The 19397-nt window shown below is 38.2% G+C and overlaps 1 protein-coding gene across 3 annotated transcripts in view; it reads left to right on the top strand.

Annotated features, from left to right (window-relative positions):
* The window catches only part of cdk18 (cyclin dependent kinase 18), a 328641-nt gene that overhangs the window by 259292 nt on the left and 49952 nt on the right, over positions 1-19397 (top strand). For all 3 annotated transcript variants that reach the window (XM_028797139.2, XM_051924616.1, XM_051924615.1), the window contains exon 11: positions 6742-6839. In XM_028797139.2, coding sequence (XP_028652972.1) covers positions 6742-6839 — 98 coding nt within the window. The remainder of the gene's footprint in view (positions 1-6741; positions 6840-19397) is intronic.

The raw sequence follows: 19397 nt of genomic DNA, 5'->3' as shown, positions 1-19397 counted from the left end.
GTGGTGAGAGAAACATCTTGTGTTAAAGAGAGAAATGAATTGTTGACACATGCTTAAGATTTTGAAAGGGAAGAAACAGGTACCTTAGTTGAGTGGGAGTGTCCATGGCCTTGTCCGGTGTCCTTGCTCAGTGGACTTGCACAGGTAGACTCACGATTTTACCGGTTTTTACCCGAGTAAGTCTTCACACATGGAAGGCTGCACACAAGGGCTGATGCTTTCGCAGAAACAGCATGCAAAGTCACCTTAAGTAGGGAGCAGCAGTGAGCCCAGCTTCCAGTGACCAAGCTATTAGCAAGACAAAGAAAGGGGATGGTACACGTTAAATAGAACGAAACTAGGCAATAAGTTGGCAACAAAGAAAGACGTGGGTCTTAGAATTAGTGCAAAATGAGAAGCAGAAAAAGAAACTTAGAAACAATAAAATAACTCCGTTCAGAGGACGATAGGTTAAGCACAAGTACAATCACTAAAAGAAATCCAAACCTGAAAACACTTACCTCATCTGAAACAGATGCCTAGGAACCCTGAAGTTACTTACCTATAACTTTTCAGTTTCTTTACTTATGTAATGTGATGTATGTGTCACATGACTGTAGTCAGTGCATCAATTACATCACAGTTTTCACCGATATAAAGATTAAAGCAATTGCTTCATATGTTATCCCTTAGTTGGATACAACTTTTATGCTGCCATTTCTAGTGTAGTTAGGTTATATAACCTAGCATCAGGTTTAATTTTTTTGTTTTTAAACTCCTTTTTCATTCTCGACTCAGATTCCTGTTTTGTCCTTGTGTTTTGATTGGCTTTTATCATCTGTCTCTTTGGCTCTGAACTGGATTTTTCTTTTGACCACAATATGCTGCTGTCTCCTAATTATCTTTGTGTTTGACACCTGCATATCATAACACCCAGGGTTTACGATCATCCTTCCTCTTGTGGGTCTTAGCTATCCTTTGTGACATTTGTTGTTATTTTGCCAGTTTACTTTGGTTTGGGGTCTGCAATTAGCAGTTTTAAAACTAACTGGATTTGGTGTGAATCTCTTTGAGTAGGCTCGCTAGGTTATGACCCTGCCTTTACGGTCCTTTTAGGAGGCCTCAATCCAATTTTTCTATTGTGATGGACGACCGGCTACAGACTCCGGTCGCCACCCCCAGGCCACTAGGAGGAGCCCTCCGGACAGCATGATGGTGCCCCGAGTTCCAGCAGGGCCTCATGGACTTTGTAGTTTGTATACACAGCCCTGCTGGATACCTTGGGGACCACTGGGAGTCGCTGTAGGGGGGCTAGTGGGCTCTTGCATGCCCTATAACCCGGGAGTGCGTCACAGTCACGTGACTGGAGGAAACAACGTGCTCCCAGGATGAAGAAGAGGACTGTTTGCCCTGACCCGGAAGGAAACGGACTTGTGGGTTTTGCCAGGAACCATTTCCGGGTCAGGGGATATATTAGGACTATGGGAAGCCCAGTACACTGAGCTGAGCTGGGAGGTAGGGTGGCGACGTGTCTGGGCGAGGAGGATTGGTTATTGTATGAGAGATTAGTGTTTATATGAGTGTGGAGTGGAGGGTGCTTGGTGCTCTGTATAATTATAAAATAAATAATAATTATACTTTTACCTCGTGTTCAGAGTGGTACCTGAGGGTCTTAGAGGTGGCTCCACGCCTCAACTGCTACACTATGTTTGGGACTTACAATCATAACATGAGGCCCAGATTCTGAATCTCTTATTGGTTTTTTTTTCATTGAAAGTTTACTTTTCTTGCTTTGAATTAAGTTGTACCGTTGTCACTGCCATTTTGGTCATTCTGTCATTGGGACAGAGGTTGTGAGTTACCAATCACAATGTGACAGATTAAAAGATCATTTTATCGGGAACTTACTCATCGAAAACCCTTTCGACAATTCATCTTTTGCTTTAAAAAAAAAAAAAACGTTTTGCTTTTGACTTGTGTCTGAATATTTAAGATTTTTGATTCTTGCTTAAGTTTTGGTTTTGGTGTGGCAGTTTTCTTGGCTTTGAAGCCTATTTCTGGCTTTGATTATGTCTTTTCTCCTTATCCCTTTAAAAAAAATGTCCTTGCTAGTTCACCAGCATAATAATAATAATAAAGACCATGTCTCATCCCTTCGTTTTTGGTTTTTTTTTCTGTACTTGCAATAACTCCTGTATACTCTGTGTCTTTTAGAAACATTAAGCAAGAAAAAATATGGAAACAAGTTGAACTTGTGTTTGAAAATATTTGTGCCAGTGATTTTGTAGCTGGTAATAACTTTGTACAGCAGACATTTAAACAGTTTGCATTCCTTTTTTTAAAGCAATCTGTCAACATGAGATGGAATTACAGCTTTGAAATATTAGACTCAATTCTGCAGCAGTATGACGAAATCACTACTGTGCTGCTTGCCAGAAATACCAGAATTGGATGAATTAACAGTAAAGACAGTGGTTGGTTTTCTGAAGACATTCAAACACACACCAGATTATCCTGAGTCTGATATCTATCTATCTATCTATCTATCTATCTATCTATCTATCTATCTATCTATCTATCTATCTATCTATCTATCTATCTATCTATCTATCTATCTATCTATCTATCTATCTATCTATCTATCTAATTCCACCTACGTTTCAACATTTGTTTTGTTATGGTCTGTCTCACCCAATGAACATTCTTGAGCAACAACATTAGAACCTGTGCTTTCAGAAATAGCAGCTCTCTGTTTCTTTAGACTTGATGAACTGAACACGTGAGACAACTGCAGATCCCCATGAGATTCAGGATTGTCCCTTTTCTGTCGCCAATAATAGGCCGGCAGTGTGGCATAGTGGTTAAGGCTTCGGACTTCAGACCCCAAGGTTATGAGTTTCAGTCCTGACACTGTGTGGCCTCTGCCTGTGCTCCAATTGGAAAAGCAAAAGAAATATAACCAATTGTATCATGAATGTCATACGTCATATTGGATAAAGCCAAATTAGTAAATGTAAATACAACGGTTGAATATGCTGGAACCTCCTGAACAGGATAATGTGATTTAAACTGTTAAAAAATAAACTGCTTTGATCAGGTTGGGTCCCAACGTGAACTACTTTCCAGGAAGCAAGTGCACAAACATGATATCCTCTAACTAGGAATGTGACAGGTGTCATGTCATTTCATTTAATACCTGCTTAATCCACACCCCGGTCGTGGGGGCTGCTGGAGCCTATCCCAGCTAGCATAGGGTACAAAGCAAGAATATACCCTAGACAGGGTGCAGTTAATCACAGGGCAAATACTCAAATGCACACACACCCCAAGCACACACTAGGGCCGATTTAGCATTACCAGTTCACCTTACCTGCATGTCTTTGTACTGTGGGTGGAAACTGGAGAACCTAAAGTAAAATGATGGATGATGAAGTAGTAGATTATTATTTATCCATTAGAATGATAACCTAAACCATAATAACATTCTAGAATGGGAGAAATTTAATTGAGAGAATTTTGTAGCACCATCCAAACTGACCTAACCTGGGAATCCTTACTGCAAGTGTTGAGTTCAAAAGAACATGCAATGTGATTTGCAGGGCAGTGTGGTGTAGTAGTTAAGGCTTTGGACTTTAAGCCCTAAGGCTATTGGTTCAAATCCTACTACTGACATTGTGTGACCAGGAGCAAGTTACTTCACCTGCTTGTGCTCAAATTGAAAAACCATAACTACTTGTGTCTCATAACTTGCTTTGGATAAAGGTGACACCCAAAAAATAAAGTTCGCCAGCAGGGGCATTTTGGAGGAAAGGTGATTCAGTCAGAATCAGACAACCATGTTCCAATTTTGAATTTTTATTTAAAATTAAAACATTTCAGTAGCTGAACTCTCAGTGATGCTTGTTAAATTGCTTTTTACTTCACGTGTTTATTTATTTATTTTTTTTGGTTTGTTAGTATCTGATATGCGTACGTGCAGATCCTAATTTGTTTAAAAGAGTAGCTTGCTCAAAATTATACTTCTTGTGAAAGTTAAGATCGCTGGTAAAAGTTTTTTTTTTGTTTTAAATAAAAGGCTGATTTGCTTAAACTTTGTTTTGGTCTGTTTTTCATTAAAATAAAAATCCTGTGTTAACAGATTTTACATTACTTTTATTATTTGTTTATTCAGGGGGGTTGGAACTGAGCTCTTTAGAAAACAGTGTAGTGGGCAGGTGTGGAAAGAAATATCTGCGGGAACGGACGGGAGCGGTCAGTGTGTCTACAGAAACAGATGGGAGCGTTTAGAATGTCTGCGGGAATGGGTGTGAAAAGTCGGAGATGCCAGTGGGAATGGACAGTAGTGGTCAGAGTATAGTCCAAGACATGTTGTCAATATAGTATAACTGTTTACTTTTGCTAAACATGTTTCCTTGAGCCATAACTGTAGATATCTGCCTCCTTTTTTGATCTGTGAATGTGCCAGGACCACATGGACTGGAAAGTGCTGGGATTTTTTTTTAACAGTAAATTTTTCAGTAATTAAAGTCACACAGAAATGTCTCTCTTTTCAAATGCACTCTTTCACAATTTGCTGATACTTTATATGGGAGTTTTTGAATGCTCAAAATTTTTTACTGCATGCTCTATTCATAATAGCTCAACAACAATGGAATTATCCTGAAAGAATTCCATGAAAAATAATATATCAAATTTCAACAAAATTGGCCCACTGTGAGCCGAGTTATATAAAGCAGACAAACAGGCAGACGTGACTACCACAGTAGGTGCTTTTTGCATTACATTCACATGAACCTAAAACTGACAACTCACAAAGCAGTGAGATCAAATAAATGTAAGACTGACATACTAGGATTGAAGGGAATCACTGCATTAAAATGTTAAAAACTGAACTTTATTTAAAACATTTAATTCAATAGCACATTTTCTTACAAACAATGTTACATTCATCCATCCATCCATCCATTTTCCAACCCGCTGAATCCAAACACAGGGTCACGGGGGTCTGCTGGAGCCAATCCCAGCCAACACAGGGCACAAGGCAGGAACCAATCCCGGGCAGGGTGCCAACCCACCGCAGATGTTACATTCAATGAAAAACAAATTAAAATTAGATAGGAAAAATAATGTGTAGTGTAAAAAAATAAATAATATAGAAAAAGGTTTGGGTCACAACCGTGACCCTGTATAACGAGTAGCAAAGGAAAAAACAAATCTTTTGACAAAGATACACATAACATCTTTTCAGATGCGAGTCCAATACAGAACTAAGTGGAAATTGTAGGCTCCAGGTTTATATTTTTCCAAATGGGTGGACAACGCAAGTGACATCAGCAGTGGAGGGGCTGCTACTGTTCTTTTCTTCAGGGGAAGGAAGAGAGTAAATGTTAGTACACAGCACCAAACCTTAGTTCGGTGGGTAATTACCATCACCAGAGTTCTTTGGCTGCCTTCCAAGCTACACACGTGTGACAGTACACTTATATAAGATGGGTATATAATTACGAGAAATAGAGTTCTTAAATATAGAATTATTTTTTTAAGTCTCCAAATGGTGGTACAATGATAAAGTCAGTTAACCAGAGTGGACAGAACAAAAAAAAAATCCAGTTAAGCTGGAGTAAAAAAAAATCTGTAGAGGTTCCAGGCCAAAAGACCGCCTAGCACCCACCGGGCACTCTGCCTAACATAAATATCCTTAAGAAGTCCTATCATTGTTTTTTTTAAGGCTCCATCTTAGAGGATTCAACATAATTTGTCTCATGGCAGGTTGGGTTATCCACTTTAAAACATGCAAACATCACAGGCAGCTGCACAGGACTTTGACCAGGTGGTGGTTGTTTGGAATGCCACCACAGAAGAACCGGAAAGAAAACAGAGAGAAGTAAAGATTAATAAAGAATGTAGGTTCATTGTAGAGTATAATAATTTTATGCTTATGTGGTTTATTAAGGTTAGAACTAAAATGTAGTTAGGCCACATTAAAATAGTGGGTTTTTAGGAGTGCAAATGAGTGCAACAAACATTAAATATTATGAAATACTAATAAATAGAGAAATTCTTGCCCATTGAAGTTAAAGGAATACTCCACCCCTCTTTGACTGGTCAACAGTCCTGTCTCCCATTCAAAAAGTCAATCCCATTAACCTTTAATTTCCTGTTTATAATGTGCGCTGATTATTTCGGGAGAAGCATATATTTGTAATTATTCTTGCAAAAAAGAATGCATTTTGCACATTTTGTGCATACGACTGGATAACTGTTTTTTTTTGTCTTTTTTTCCATGGATGTTTTTCACATCATTTTCTGTTGAACTGCAGTACTCACTATTGACAACTTATTATAAACTTTTCTTTATGAAAATGTGAAATTCAAAATTTTTCTTTGCCACCACTAAAAAACTACAAGGGGCAATTAACATATTCAAAAAATATCTTTTTTTTACACAGAGTATTCCTTTAATCTCTCAGCGGAGGTCTAAAGGGCAGTAGCAGGTTTATGGCTGTGTGCTGAATATGCCCCACAGTAGACTCATCCAGGGGTAATTTGTGCCTTGCACCTGATACTGCAGAGACAGATTTTGGGTGTCCAAAAAAATTACATAAACAAGTTCAGTAATCAGATGGATGGATGGATTCTGTCAGTGGCTTAAAGTTTTTTGTCTAGGATTGTTAAAAATTAGAGACAGTCAACTTATTAGTTATGTGATTAAGTAGGACATTTTACAAATAATGATCTTGGCATTTTTGTTTCTCTCCTTAGGGGTGTTGGGTGCATTCACTATGAAATGGTAGCAGGAAGACCAATGTTTCCTGGATCCACTGTTAAGGAGGAACTACACTTGATTTTCAGGTTGATGGGTAAGGTAACACATTCCACCAGTAGACAGTAGTTCTAAATATGTCTGGCATGTCAGTAGCAAGAAGGTGAAAATGGGGCACAGCATCTTTTTACTAGCTCTTAACTGCTTAATAATATTTGCAATTGAAATAACAAGCAACTGTATCGGACTGCTAATTATCTCCTCGGGGTCCTCTAACTGTGCAGCTTGCCACAGCTGGCAGAAACACAAATGGGATTTGAAAAGCACCTTTTTCACTGAGAAAACCTTAGACATGACATCTGCAAATAAATTGCAGGTAAAAATACAGTTAAACATGAAAGGTTATGTGACTAATTGGGTTGTTGCACATTTGAAGCTGCATTACGTTCACTTCATTTCACTTCCAAGTCTGCAGGAGTATAAAATGCCAGTCTGTGTTCTGCAGATCTCATTTTGTACATTAGCATGCAGAGTCACTTCAGGTGAACATTAGTGTAAGTGTCTGAATCAAGATAAATTCTCATGAAACCTTTGTCATTATTTTGTGTTTCACTAGGAAAATGAATCAGTGATTTTAATTCTCAACCAATTCCATTTTGTTCTCTTTCAAGTCTGTACAGACACTTACCACCCAGTACCAATGCGGCTGTCAAGAAGGCTTGTTCTGCAAAGTGCAATTGATATGAAACGTAATACCTTCAGGAGTGATCTGTAGATCATACTATGCAGTCCACTTTGCAAAAGAGTGTGGTTGCTTTCAGTTTCGCTGTTAGCCCACTTCAACACTTTGTATACTAAACATCCATCACAGCATTCTTGGATGGATACATATGTGGAAAAACTTGTCCATTTGTTGTCATGCCTCTTTCACAGTGTTATGTAGAACCAGACAAGCCCTTGCAAAAAGTCCTTGGAGACACCCATTAAGTCTTCTTGGTTCCCAATGAGCATGTGGAGCCTGTACATACTTGGAAACACTCTCAACGAAACCAGAGTGACGTCCCATTCATTGGTAACAGCTTGTGTTATCTTATATGATAACATTGTAGTCAAAGCATTTCCTTCAGAACATTAAACACTTACCTGTATTTTAGTTGTTTGAACCAGTTATGCTCTATGTAGAATTTGCTTTTTTAGTGGGCTATTGACATGGTGATTTATGAATTTCAAATCTTCCTAAGAAAATATATACAATAGAGTCACCATGCACTGTCACAATGTTGGTGTCAAGATTTTGTTATATGAGTATTCATTTGTGGTTGTTACATGTCATTTTTGTTATTTATTTTAATTTCTTGACAGCAATGTCATTAGATTGCCATTTTTACTTGAAGTCTCATTGTCAGAACTCGTAATTCAAACACGATTTTCCCAACTGCAGCCATTTTGTTTCCACCAAAGGCATCCATTGCTGCCACATGACCACTGGTGTTGGAATGTAAAACGTCACTATGCGATCTTTACAAAAGGTAGCAGTGCAGCATTTCTGATGCCCAAGTTTAGAAATAATTAATTTGATTAGGGAAATAATTTATAGATAACCAGAAATTTTGCTTGCTCTTTTCACCCAGAATTTTTTTGAACTGACATCTTTTTTTTTTTTTATCCCTTTCAGCTTAGACCTTTTGCCTTTTCAAAGACAACCCTTTGCTTAACCCCCTTGTGACAACTCCATTTCCTGATCCATTATATTCTTTTACTATTTGTCCCAATCCATGATAAATCATGCACTGTTATTCATGTGCTTAAATCTAAGTGGAGATGGATCATCTAAATGAAATTAGTTCACCAGAGTGTAACTGCAGTCTGTAATACCTACAATGTCACTCACGACACACTTCATTCAAAGGCGTCTTTTGTAACATGCCTGTTCCGATGCAGTTGTTGTGTGCATTCATAAACTGCTTTGCAATTTTCAGTCAAGTAGATGTACTTTTTATACTATATCCTAATAAAGGAATTTAAAAAAGAAAAAGAAAAAAACGACTGAAAATAAAAAGGCTGGTAGTGGAAGTGCTAATACCTTTGGAGCCTGTTGACTGCCAGAAGGAAGTAGTTAATGTTACGACTTGTAGGGTCTCAAATTCTGGTCCTGGGAAGCCATTTTGCCCTCTTTGTAGCTGTTAATAGAATTTGTGTATTAACCCAGCTTTTTCCTGCTACGTTTTGCAATATTAATGAGGACATATAACCTGAATGTTTAACAGACTCAAATAAGATTAGTACTTCCTTGATTCTTCTTTTTTATTACCTATATTTATATATTTATTTTCTTTATTTAAAATTTCCTTTATTAAGGTATAGTGTTGGTTTGTCTGTTGTCTCATTTGTACAGAATTTGCATGGGATTCTCAACAGCAGGGCTAATGAAATGCATTTTATCCTACTACATGCATTACAAAATGCACTCCATAATAGCAGGGTGTAGCTACCATAAGGCCCAGAATCGGTTTGTATTATATAAATTAAACTTACGATTGGTGTTCATTGGCGTTGTTTAGCAGGGACACTGTAATACAAATTCTTAGGGGTCATTTTTTAATCCATTCCCCTAAGGAAAGAGATAACAGCATAAGAAATACAGGTGAAGGATTTATTGGGGTTTCTGTGCTTCTTTTAACAGTTTAAGCCTTGACCCATAACTGTGGTGCCTCTACCACAAGATGGCAGAAGAGGTTAGAAAAAACAACAGCCCAATAAATTAACCATAAACAAGCTTACAATGCTACCAGCCAGATGATGCAGAATCCAGAAGGGCTATCCTGAAGCAAACGAGAATCTACATGATATTGTTGTTTAGTTTATGTGCCAGATGGGCCATAGCCTAGGCAGTGTATTGTGTGTGCGTGTGTATATGTGGGAAGGGGAGCTAAACAAACTTAATCCTTTAATAAAAGATATAACGTGCAAAAGAAATTTTTGACTTCTTACCTGCTTTTGGATTACTCAGAAGCCAGGCAAGAATCTTCTTGCTACAATATTCATACTAACAATAAAGTCTTCATACCCTTGCACATTTTAAACATACAATTCATAATGCTTTAGACATCCTTTGTCACAACAGACTCATACTAACATACTTACACTGTACTATACTGTGTGCGCATTTCAGTCCATGACTGCAGTCTGAATGAGTGTACTTCTTTTTTGTTATATGGCACCCCTAAATTAAATTAAGCAGAACCTGAAAGTAATTATTGTAACTTCAGGAGTGTAAGGAGAGTTCAAGCACAGGTAAAATGCGTGCCGAAAGAAATCTCTCAGTCCAAAAGTTCGTTTTAAAATATTTAGTGAAAATTCAAAGCAAACAATCCACACAAAAATAAAGAAAAAAGGGTATTACACACATAGAATAAAAGGCAAAAAATTAGAAAAATGTATCTTCTCTAAACTTAGCTTTTCTTGTCAAAGTTGTTTCTTTACTTAAAAATGCTTTACTTCTTCTTCTTTAAATGTATGGCGCTGTACATTCAATAAAGTATGTAATCTTTCATGTTACTTGGCACTAAATGCACACAAGGCATGTTAGGCACGGTTTAAAACCATGTGCCCTCAATGCCTTACACCTGGCAAGGCAGGTCACTAACTGAGTATAATGTATAGTCAGAGAGGCTAGAGATAGTTAGAATATACCAACTTATGGAGGCTGTAAGAATCTCCCAATAGACTATGCACTAATATTTAGGCAAACATTTATATAACTTAAATAACTAGCAAATGGCTCTTACGATTATGTTATCCACCAATTCATTTGTCCTTTTCATGAGCCCAATTCTTCCAGCAGAATGTTCCTTGAGGCCAGATCCTACCATGTCAGCAGAGTGTAAGGAAAGAACTTATCTTGTAATGTGTCATTCAATTAGTTTCTTATTTCTTTAGAACTGGCACAATGGGCAATGCCATGTAATACAAGAATATAGCAGCAATAGAATAAGAACATTGAGCATTCAGTTACAGGTACAGGGTAGATTCCGGTTAAAAACAGTCCAATTGCTTTAGGCGGTTTGTGTGTTAAAAGTGAGTCAGACTTCCCATTGACTTTGTATAAAGATATTCTGATATTTCAACAGTAGGAGCCGCTATCCCTAAACTCCTGTATCTCTCATTGGGAAAGTTTATGGTTATGCCTACACTGTAAGATAAGAGCAGGTAAATACTTTTCAGACTTACAGTATGTCATTTTTGTGTATGACTCATTTTTTATAGTGTACTATTCAGACCAAGGACTATCACAAAAGTCATTACTAAGCATAACATAACATTGGCAAAGTCACTTTAGTCAATTATACACTATATTTAGAGGGATCTATACTGGCAGCGACAAGCACAAGGTAGGAACAAGTCATGCAATGAGTGCCAGTCCCTCATAGAGCCCATTCATGCACTCACCTCCACAGGGCCAATTTAAAATTGCCAATTGTTATAACTTGCACGTCTCTAAAATTTGATTGAAAAATGAAAATACCCTGAGAAAAGCCGACACAGGCAATAGATGATTAACTACACAGACTACTACTGGCACTAGATTTGAGCCCAGGATTTGTGTGGTGGTCCATATTTATGTTATACTAGCTGTCCGCCCTCATAGTAGTGAAACAGAACAAACTTTAAAAATCAATCAACAAACAGGTATCGCTAGCTAAGTGGAGGGAAGGTACGCTCCAACACGTGGCAAGAGGTAATTTGAACGGAGGCTGGCGCGTGAGTTAGGAAGGCCCTGCCCCCCTCCCCTCAACCCACAGCCTCTGTCTTGGATTACTGCGAATAAATCGCTCCTGCAAGTGAACTATGATAATTAGCATGGTGAGAGAAGTCGCAAAATCAACCAGAATGTTCAAGCAAATTATAGAAAAAAAACTCGATCTAAATCCGTTAAGTAGTTCTCTCATGAAAGCGGACAGACAGACAAGCAGACGTTGGATTTTATATATATCGAGATTACACTTCACAGTGCAATCAGAATTTATTGTACACTGCATAACATATTAAATGCAAGGTTAAAAGCTCTGTAGAAAGCAATGAATTTGTACCTATGGCAGCCGGAATAGACTGTAGTTCTCCATCACCCCGAAATTGAATTAAACATGTTCTTTGAATAAATGGATGAATTCTTATTTTACAAGCAGTAGTCGTTATTATTGAGAAGCACAAAGCAAACAAGCCAGCCACAAAGCAAACTTTCATAAAGATCAGTCTTACAATATATGGTACTCACTAGGCTCTATTGCAGATTGCTTTAAAAAGCAATTATATTTGTATGCCACTCCCATCATCCAGTGCTTGTTCCTTTCTTGTATTGCACTGGAATAGGCACCGGTACCAACAACCCTGACCTGGATTAAGTAGGTTTGTAAATGGAGGGCTGGAGACATTATATGGCACATTTTACAAAAAGTATTGTCACAAATTGCTTTTCTTGACAGTTAGTATTTAATGTAATGCCAAACTAAGCTCCCCAGACAAAGAAATTAGCCACCACAGGCTAAATTTTATCAAATAACTCGTAAACTGCTCTGTGAGACCGAAGAACAGCTGCAACTCTATCTGGCCTGAATGATACCAGTTTGCAGACGTAGTATGTTCTAAAACAGTTTCTGCACCAGACCCTGTAGTTCTGCTAGATTGGTCATATTGCTGTGCTGGCATTTCATTTGTGGCTCCAAATAGTCCCACAGATTTTCTGTGGGATTTAAATCAGTTTATATTGTGGGCCATTCGAGATATAGGAATGCTTCAGAATGTTCTTCGAGCCAATTGCTATCTTGGAAAACTGGGATACACTTTCTGTGTTCTCTCTGGTGATGAAGCACAAAAGGTAACGCATGGTCATCCAGAAGTTCAATGTAGCTCTTCTGGTTCAAGTGTGTTATCACCTCTGCCAAAGGACCCATTTTCTCATAATTGAAACACCCCTAGAACATCAGACTGCTGCCTTCCAAGGGCCTTTTCTGGAGTACTCTGCTCCAGATATCCATAGCATGCTCTTCCCCTCTGAGTGTTCATTTGGAATTGGCTTGGTGTGGGCCTACATTGACTATCTGCAGCAATTCTTACCTGGCGGTAAAGCAGTTTTCTGTCACAATGGGTGACAAATGGCAACAGAACCCTATCTATGAGCATTGTCTTTTGACCTCAGTTCTGGTGATGATTAGTGGTTGACTGCAATGTATGCCACCACTGGAAGACTATGCCCTTTGACACGGTTGAATGCAATACCCTCATTTGCTAATCATTCATGCCAGTTGTGCAGCCCATTTTTCATGGATAGACCTAAACACATGTGGTAAACCACTACTCCACAACTTACTACAAATGCTGTAGCTTGCAACCCAGATATTTGTAGGAAAGTATTCGTACTGGGGTGCCCTTTGGTGGTGTCTGAAGTATGTATCACCTACATGGGATGTGACTATGTTGGTGAGCTTATCAAAGACTAATTCATAAAGGAATTGTGAAAGTATGATGTGAAATAACATTTCAAAAGAGGGTACTAGGGTGTTGTACCATGTTAGCCATTATGGATGTGGAGAGAAGTTGAGCAAAATGACACCTTTTATTTGTTAACTAAAAAGACTGCAATATGCAGGTGCCAAGAAGGCAGGTTATCTTGCCTGAAGAGAAGGCCTGAGCTGCTTGCATATTGTAATCTTTCTAGTTAGCCAGTAAAAGGTGTCATTTTGCTTAACTTCTCACCAAAGGAGGGTACCAAAGAAAGAGCGAGAAGGCCAGTGTCTTGTCTCAAGTTTCTCGCAATTTATTGCGGTATGGTGGTAGTAGTGGTGATTTTTTGGGCTTTGTTAATAAGCAGCTTGATCTTAGGTTACTTCAAACAGCATACTTTTCATAGATACTTATGTTGCTTCACATCTGGACTCAATATGTGTGTATGAGAATTGGTGAGTTATTTCCATTTAAGCTGTTAAAATGAATGATTTTTTTTATGGATTACCATGCGGTCTTTTGACTGGCATTGTCTGAAGCAGAGTTAAAGAATGCAAGCAACATCATAAATGTTGAGGCCTGCTGATCTGACCTGTCAGAAAGAAATAAAAACTGGACAGCCACCTAGCAGGATGCAATGAGTGTATAATGAAAACCTAAAGGAGGTGAAACTAAGGCAAAATTGAAGAGACTGCCTTTAGTTTGGATCCAGGTGGATTATAAAATCAGACTATTACCTGACTCAGCAAGTCAGGTATTATGTGTCAAAAGTTTTTTATATGAGTTGGAAATTTTCAAAATGGAAATATTGTACTGTAGCAGCATTTACTTTTACATCAGTGCTAAGTCCGTAGCACTATGAGCTGCCATTCCTCATTTGAATGAGCACCTTCAGAGCCAGCTGGAGACAGTCAATCTCCATTCTAGAGTTTCTGCAGTGAGCTGTCCTTCTAAGGTTAGTGAGCTACCCAAAAGGTAAGGGAAATGAGCAAAGATCTTTTAGGTTCACACTGGCATGCACTGCACAGTGCTACAATGTATAAATGAACAACGTAATCATCAACTTGTATAATATTGTATAGAGAAGAGTTAAAGGCTTGACAGCCTGGATGTAAGAATTTCCTAAAGTGATAAATATTGCTTATTCTTTCTCTTACTCATCTCTGATAGAAAGTAGAAAGACAACTTTTTTAAAAGGATACTTTTAAAATCAATTTATTGTGAGCCGCAGTTTGGACCCTGGTAATTAGCCCTAAGCATTTACATGACCAAAACTATTTGTTGGACATTGGCTGTTAAACATGCCCCTTAAACTGCAGCTAAGAGATCCTTCACCCTCTGGCTACAAATATAAAGTAGTTTGTGTCAAAAGCAGGTTTCCACATACCTTAAAACAGAGTGTCTTTTTATAAATATCACAGTGAAACAAAAGTAGTGTCTGGATGAATGACTTAAAAGAGGAAATCGAGATGCACCATTGACAGCAGCATGAAAGACAAGGAATTTCTTTGTCTAAATGGGGAAGAACGTCTTTTTAGTCAAGGAAGGAAAACCAAAAGTATAGTTTACTTACGGACTTAAATGTTTTATGCACATTTCTTCAAGAAACAGAAGTATTTCTAATAAACTGTTCTGTTAAAGGAATTTGTATAGTTCATTCACACATCTGATAGGTTGTCTATCCAACAATCAAGTTCCTGAACTTCCTTATTCCAATACCTAGGTCCAGGGTCTCATAGCCTACCCAAATATTTTATACATGGCAGGGACCTAGCCTGGATGGAACACAAGTCCATCGAAGAGCTCGCACCCACACTTACTCACACTAGACCAATTCAGAGGTGCCAGTCAGTCTAACCTGACCATCTTTGGAATGCAAAAGAAAGGGGAGCACCCAGAGAAAATGTGATATAGTCACATGAAGACATTGTGTACCCAACACAGTAACCTTTCTGAGGTTTTGTGCTCCTGATTCCAATGCTGTGCTTTATTGCAGTGGTTATTCAATCCAATGTACTGGCCTTTAATCCTGTGCTTGGTTCTTGCACTTGTGGAATTTGTACATCCTCTTTGTGTCTGCTTCGATTTTCCGGTTACATTCACTAAGACGTGTATTAGCGATTTTAATTGGCATCTATAAATTGAGTCTGTGTGAGTATGAGTATGTTTGTGTGGTGGACCTCCAATGAACTGGTACCCTGTTCAGGACTGGTTCTTTTCTGTGTATGCCGAATGCTGGGATAGGCTGCAGCCTCTGCAACCCATAGTGGGTTTAATAATCTACTCTATATATATAAAATCCTAAGCTTAAAAGTGCAACGATTTTATGTGGCATTTTTATGTCACGTTTTTTGTGATGCTCTAAATCAGGCTTATTTTAAAACCTACATATTTATGTTTGATATCATTCTTTTCAGAATTTATCGAACTTTAATGTAGATTTTCAGATTCTTATTCCATTTTTAAATTATAAACTAAAAAATATCAAGAACTCACGTCCCACGAGACGAGAATTTTTGCCAAGAGATTTAACCACGCCCAGGGCCGGAAATAAAAGACAAAGAGTAGGATAGCTGCTGTACAGGCTTTTAAATGTTCGAAGTGCCTCGCAAGATGCAGATCACGCGGCATGGCAGCAGCAGCAAGCCAGCAACTGATCGAGCAAAGAAAAAAAACAATCAAAAAAACAATGTTTGTTTCCCGTTGTGTCACCGTTTAAGAGGGGGTTTCGGAGGAGCGACCGCGTCTCCTTGGGGTGTGTTCAGCTCCCCTCTTCACAACACGAGTGGCAGAGACGCGAAGTGGCTGGCGTGTAGCGCAGGCCAAAGGGGAAGGCGAGCGAATTGAGCAGGGGGTAACCACCTAGTGTATGTATATTTTTTTACCATCAATCTAGATAGGTAAATAGGAGGAGGAAGGGAAGTATTTATTGCCATTGTACCAGTACAATGAAATTGTAAAAGCTACTTCTGTAAATGGTGCAAGTACAACAAATAATATAAAATGCATATATTCTATGACAAATAAATACGTACATGAATAAATAAGGGATGGAAATTATTATCTACTAAAGCAGGGGTCCTCAATCACCATCCTGGAGGGTCGCAGTGGCTGCAGGTTTTTGCTCCAACCCAGTTGCTTAAGATTTTGAACCCTTATTGCTTATTTTAGTCTTAAAGAGCTGTATTCTTGACTTTTAATTGCTCCTAATTAGTAATAACATGCAAATGACAAAAGAGACCGGCATTTCCCCATTTAGCTTGTTACCATTTACACCTGTGTGTATTTATCATGCACTATTGGGTTTAATTAAATACTTTAAAGGAAAGTGAAGAGAAAAAAGTGAAGGACTGAGAATTACTCATCCATTTTAGCCTTCAAATCATTTGGATGATATCCTTAGACAGGGGAAGAAAATCGAGGATATGAGAATGACCTGACATAGCAGAGTTAAAGCACTAACAAGCCATGGAATTAAATTATTGGCAAGAATTGCTTTCTAATCAAACACCCGTTTTAGAACAAAAACCTGCAGCCACTGTAGCCCTCCAGGACTGTGATTGAGGACCCCTGTACTAAAGTAATCATAGCACATACAGGGGGAAACATTTTCTAACAGTTCCATGAGTTTTTATAATTTAAAATTCTGATGGCCCAAGGATAAAAACTATCTACAAATCTTTTTGTTCTACTTTTCATACTCTTGTACTGCCTGCCGGAGGGCAGTAGTGTGAACTGTGAGTGGCCAGGACAACATAGTTTCATAACATAGTTTTTTGAGGACAGTATTTCCAGTTAAATGTGTGACATTTCTGGAAGTGAAGTAGTTACTTTGTCACTTCTCATAACATTTTCATATGCAATGATAAATGTTTCTTCTAGTAAATATTGCTGTACATTTGAAAAAAAGGCATTTCCATATTACCTGCTGGGAATATTTAAAGTTTAGATTTGTCACAGTTTTTACTTTATTTTGTTATAAACTCTTTGTCTCATTTGTTTAAAATATCAGTTTGTTTCAAAGGAGGATGAAGGGGACTCCTTTGGACAATGAATTTACGACACGTGCACCATTTTAAAATAAATGATATGTGATCAAGTTAAGACTGGAGAAACAGGAGCTGGAAAGATCAAATACAGCGCTGTAATGCTTTGTTTTCCATGCTTATGCTTACATTCGTGATTGCCATTTTTATTCATCCTTATAAAGGTGGTGTGATAGGTGAGGCAAGTAAGGGTCAGGCTTCCACTGGCAGAGTAAATGTTTCTAGTGGAAGTGGACATATTAATCAGATTCCAGATGATGGCAGAAAGAGAGAAAAGTAGGAGCTCGAGCAGTTGATGTGAAATCTTTTGAAAACAGATTTGCACCCCATTTTGATTATTGGCCAGGCATTGGGGTGAACTGCAAAGGTATCTTTGTTTCTTTTTTTACAGTTCTCAAAACTGTGACTTTCATTCTAGTAAAAGTGCTGACTTATTACTGGAGACTGTATGGCATCAGCTAGTTTAAAATGCAGTCTCTTGATAATCCGAAGGAGCAACAGGTAATCTCGATTGAGCAAATGTCCTATTGTCATTCAGCAACAAGTAAGATTTCCACTGCTGCTCATTTAGTGTGATTTGTCGTGAGTTTCCTTTTGTAAGTTTATTCTGTGCCTGCCCGTGGAGGTGGCACATTGTCGCAGTGGTTAGCACTGTTCCTTAACAGATCTCGAGTTCCTTTTCTTTTGTCTGTGTGGAGTTTGCATGTTCTGTCTGTGTCTTTTTCCTCATATACCTCAAAGATGTGCATATTAGGTTAATTCATGATTGTAAATTGTTTCTTTGAGGGTGTGAGTGTCGGCATGGGCCTAATTGAGCTATGTGATATACAGGCAGTCTATTCTGGTCCTCCATGCATCCAGTGATTCCAGTAAAGGCTCTGACACCCTCCCTAACCCTGTATTGCTCTAAGCATGTTTGAGAATGTATGAACTCTATGTTTTTTTTGGCAAACTACTGTTAGTTTTTTTTAATCTATGCATTGTGCACAGCTGTCTTGCCTCGAGTGCTAGGCAAGATCACACAAAAATAACCCAATTTTTTACTCTTGTGCTTCTGTTTTTACTTACTTTTATGATAAATATAATTTTTGCTATTGTACAGTCCATTATGTATTATTCAGACATTTTTCACTGTTTTATTTTTTGGAGGTCTTTTGGCTTTAGAACTATGTTGAGACCAATATGAAAGGTGAGCTGTTCTTTGTTTCAGCTATAGTGATATCTGCAGCCGCTGTTGGAATATGGAGTCAGGTGCTAAGGGGGTAAGAATGGCATGCCCAGTCTCCATTTTCCAAATGATCAGCTGCTTCTGAGTGATCAGGTCTGGAGAGAAAGCAAGAATTGTTTATGTTGGAAAACTAGAAATAAGATGCCTTTCAGAGACCTTTTTTCTTTCAGTGTCAAAATCAAGGTGCAGTAGAAATTATGGTGAAATGACACCTTTTATTGGCTAACTAAATAGATTACAAATGCAAGCTTTCGAGACAGCTAAGGCCCCTTCATCAGGCAAGCCAATAAAAGGTGTCATTTCACCCTACTTTCTCCTGTACCAATATATGGCTAACACGGTACAACACCCTACTGCTAAAATCAAGGTGGTCAGAGTGCATATGATGTTGTGCTGAAGGTTTAGCTTAAGACTCGGTCACAGCTTGGTGGGCATAAACATGGACTTCATATTGTATGTTACCATTTTGATCTTCTTTTCTTCTACTTTTCTATACTACTGTGAAGCCAGTCTGATGAAATTATATTATTTTTGTTCTGTATTTGTGTAACACAGTCACAAGGTGCTGCTGCCTCCTATCTGCTGGGTCCTGGGTTCAAATACCAGGCTAGAGACTGGCAGTACAGTCAGGATGACAGACAGCATGATGCCCTCCCTGTATCTCTTATGATCTAAACATCATTAAAAATGTATTAAGCAACTAATACATTGTTTTCTAAGCCTTGGACATTTTACTTATCAAGGTAATATTTTTTCTGGTACAGAAATTCGTGGGGGTTATATTCCTAGAGCACCCGCGAATTGTGAAAAAACACAAATTTTGAATATGGTCAAAAAAATACCTATTTTTATAGTTTAAACCCTAAATATGCCCCCAAAA

The sequence above is a fragment of the Erpetoichthys calabaricus genome, chromosome 3 (genome assembly GCF_900747795.2).
Source record: "Erpetoichthys calabaricus chromosome 3, fErpCal1.3, whole genome shotgun sequence".
NCBI classification, from domain to species: Eukaryota; Metazoa; Chordata; class Cladistia; order Polypteriformes; family Polypteridae; genus Erpetoichthys; species Erpetoichthys calabaricus.
This window is presented reverse-complemented; position numbering and strand designations above follow the sequence as displayed.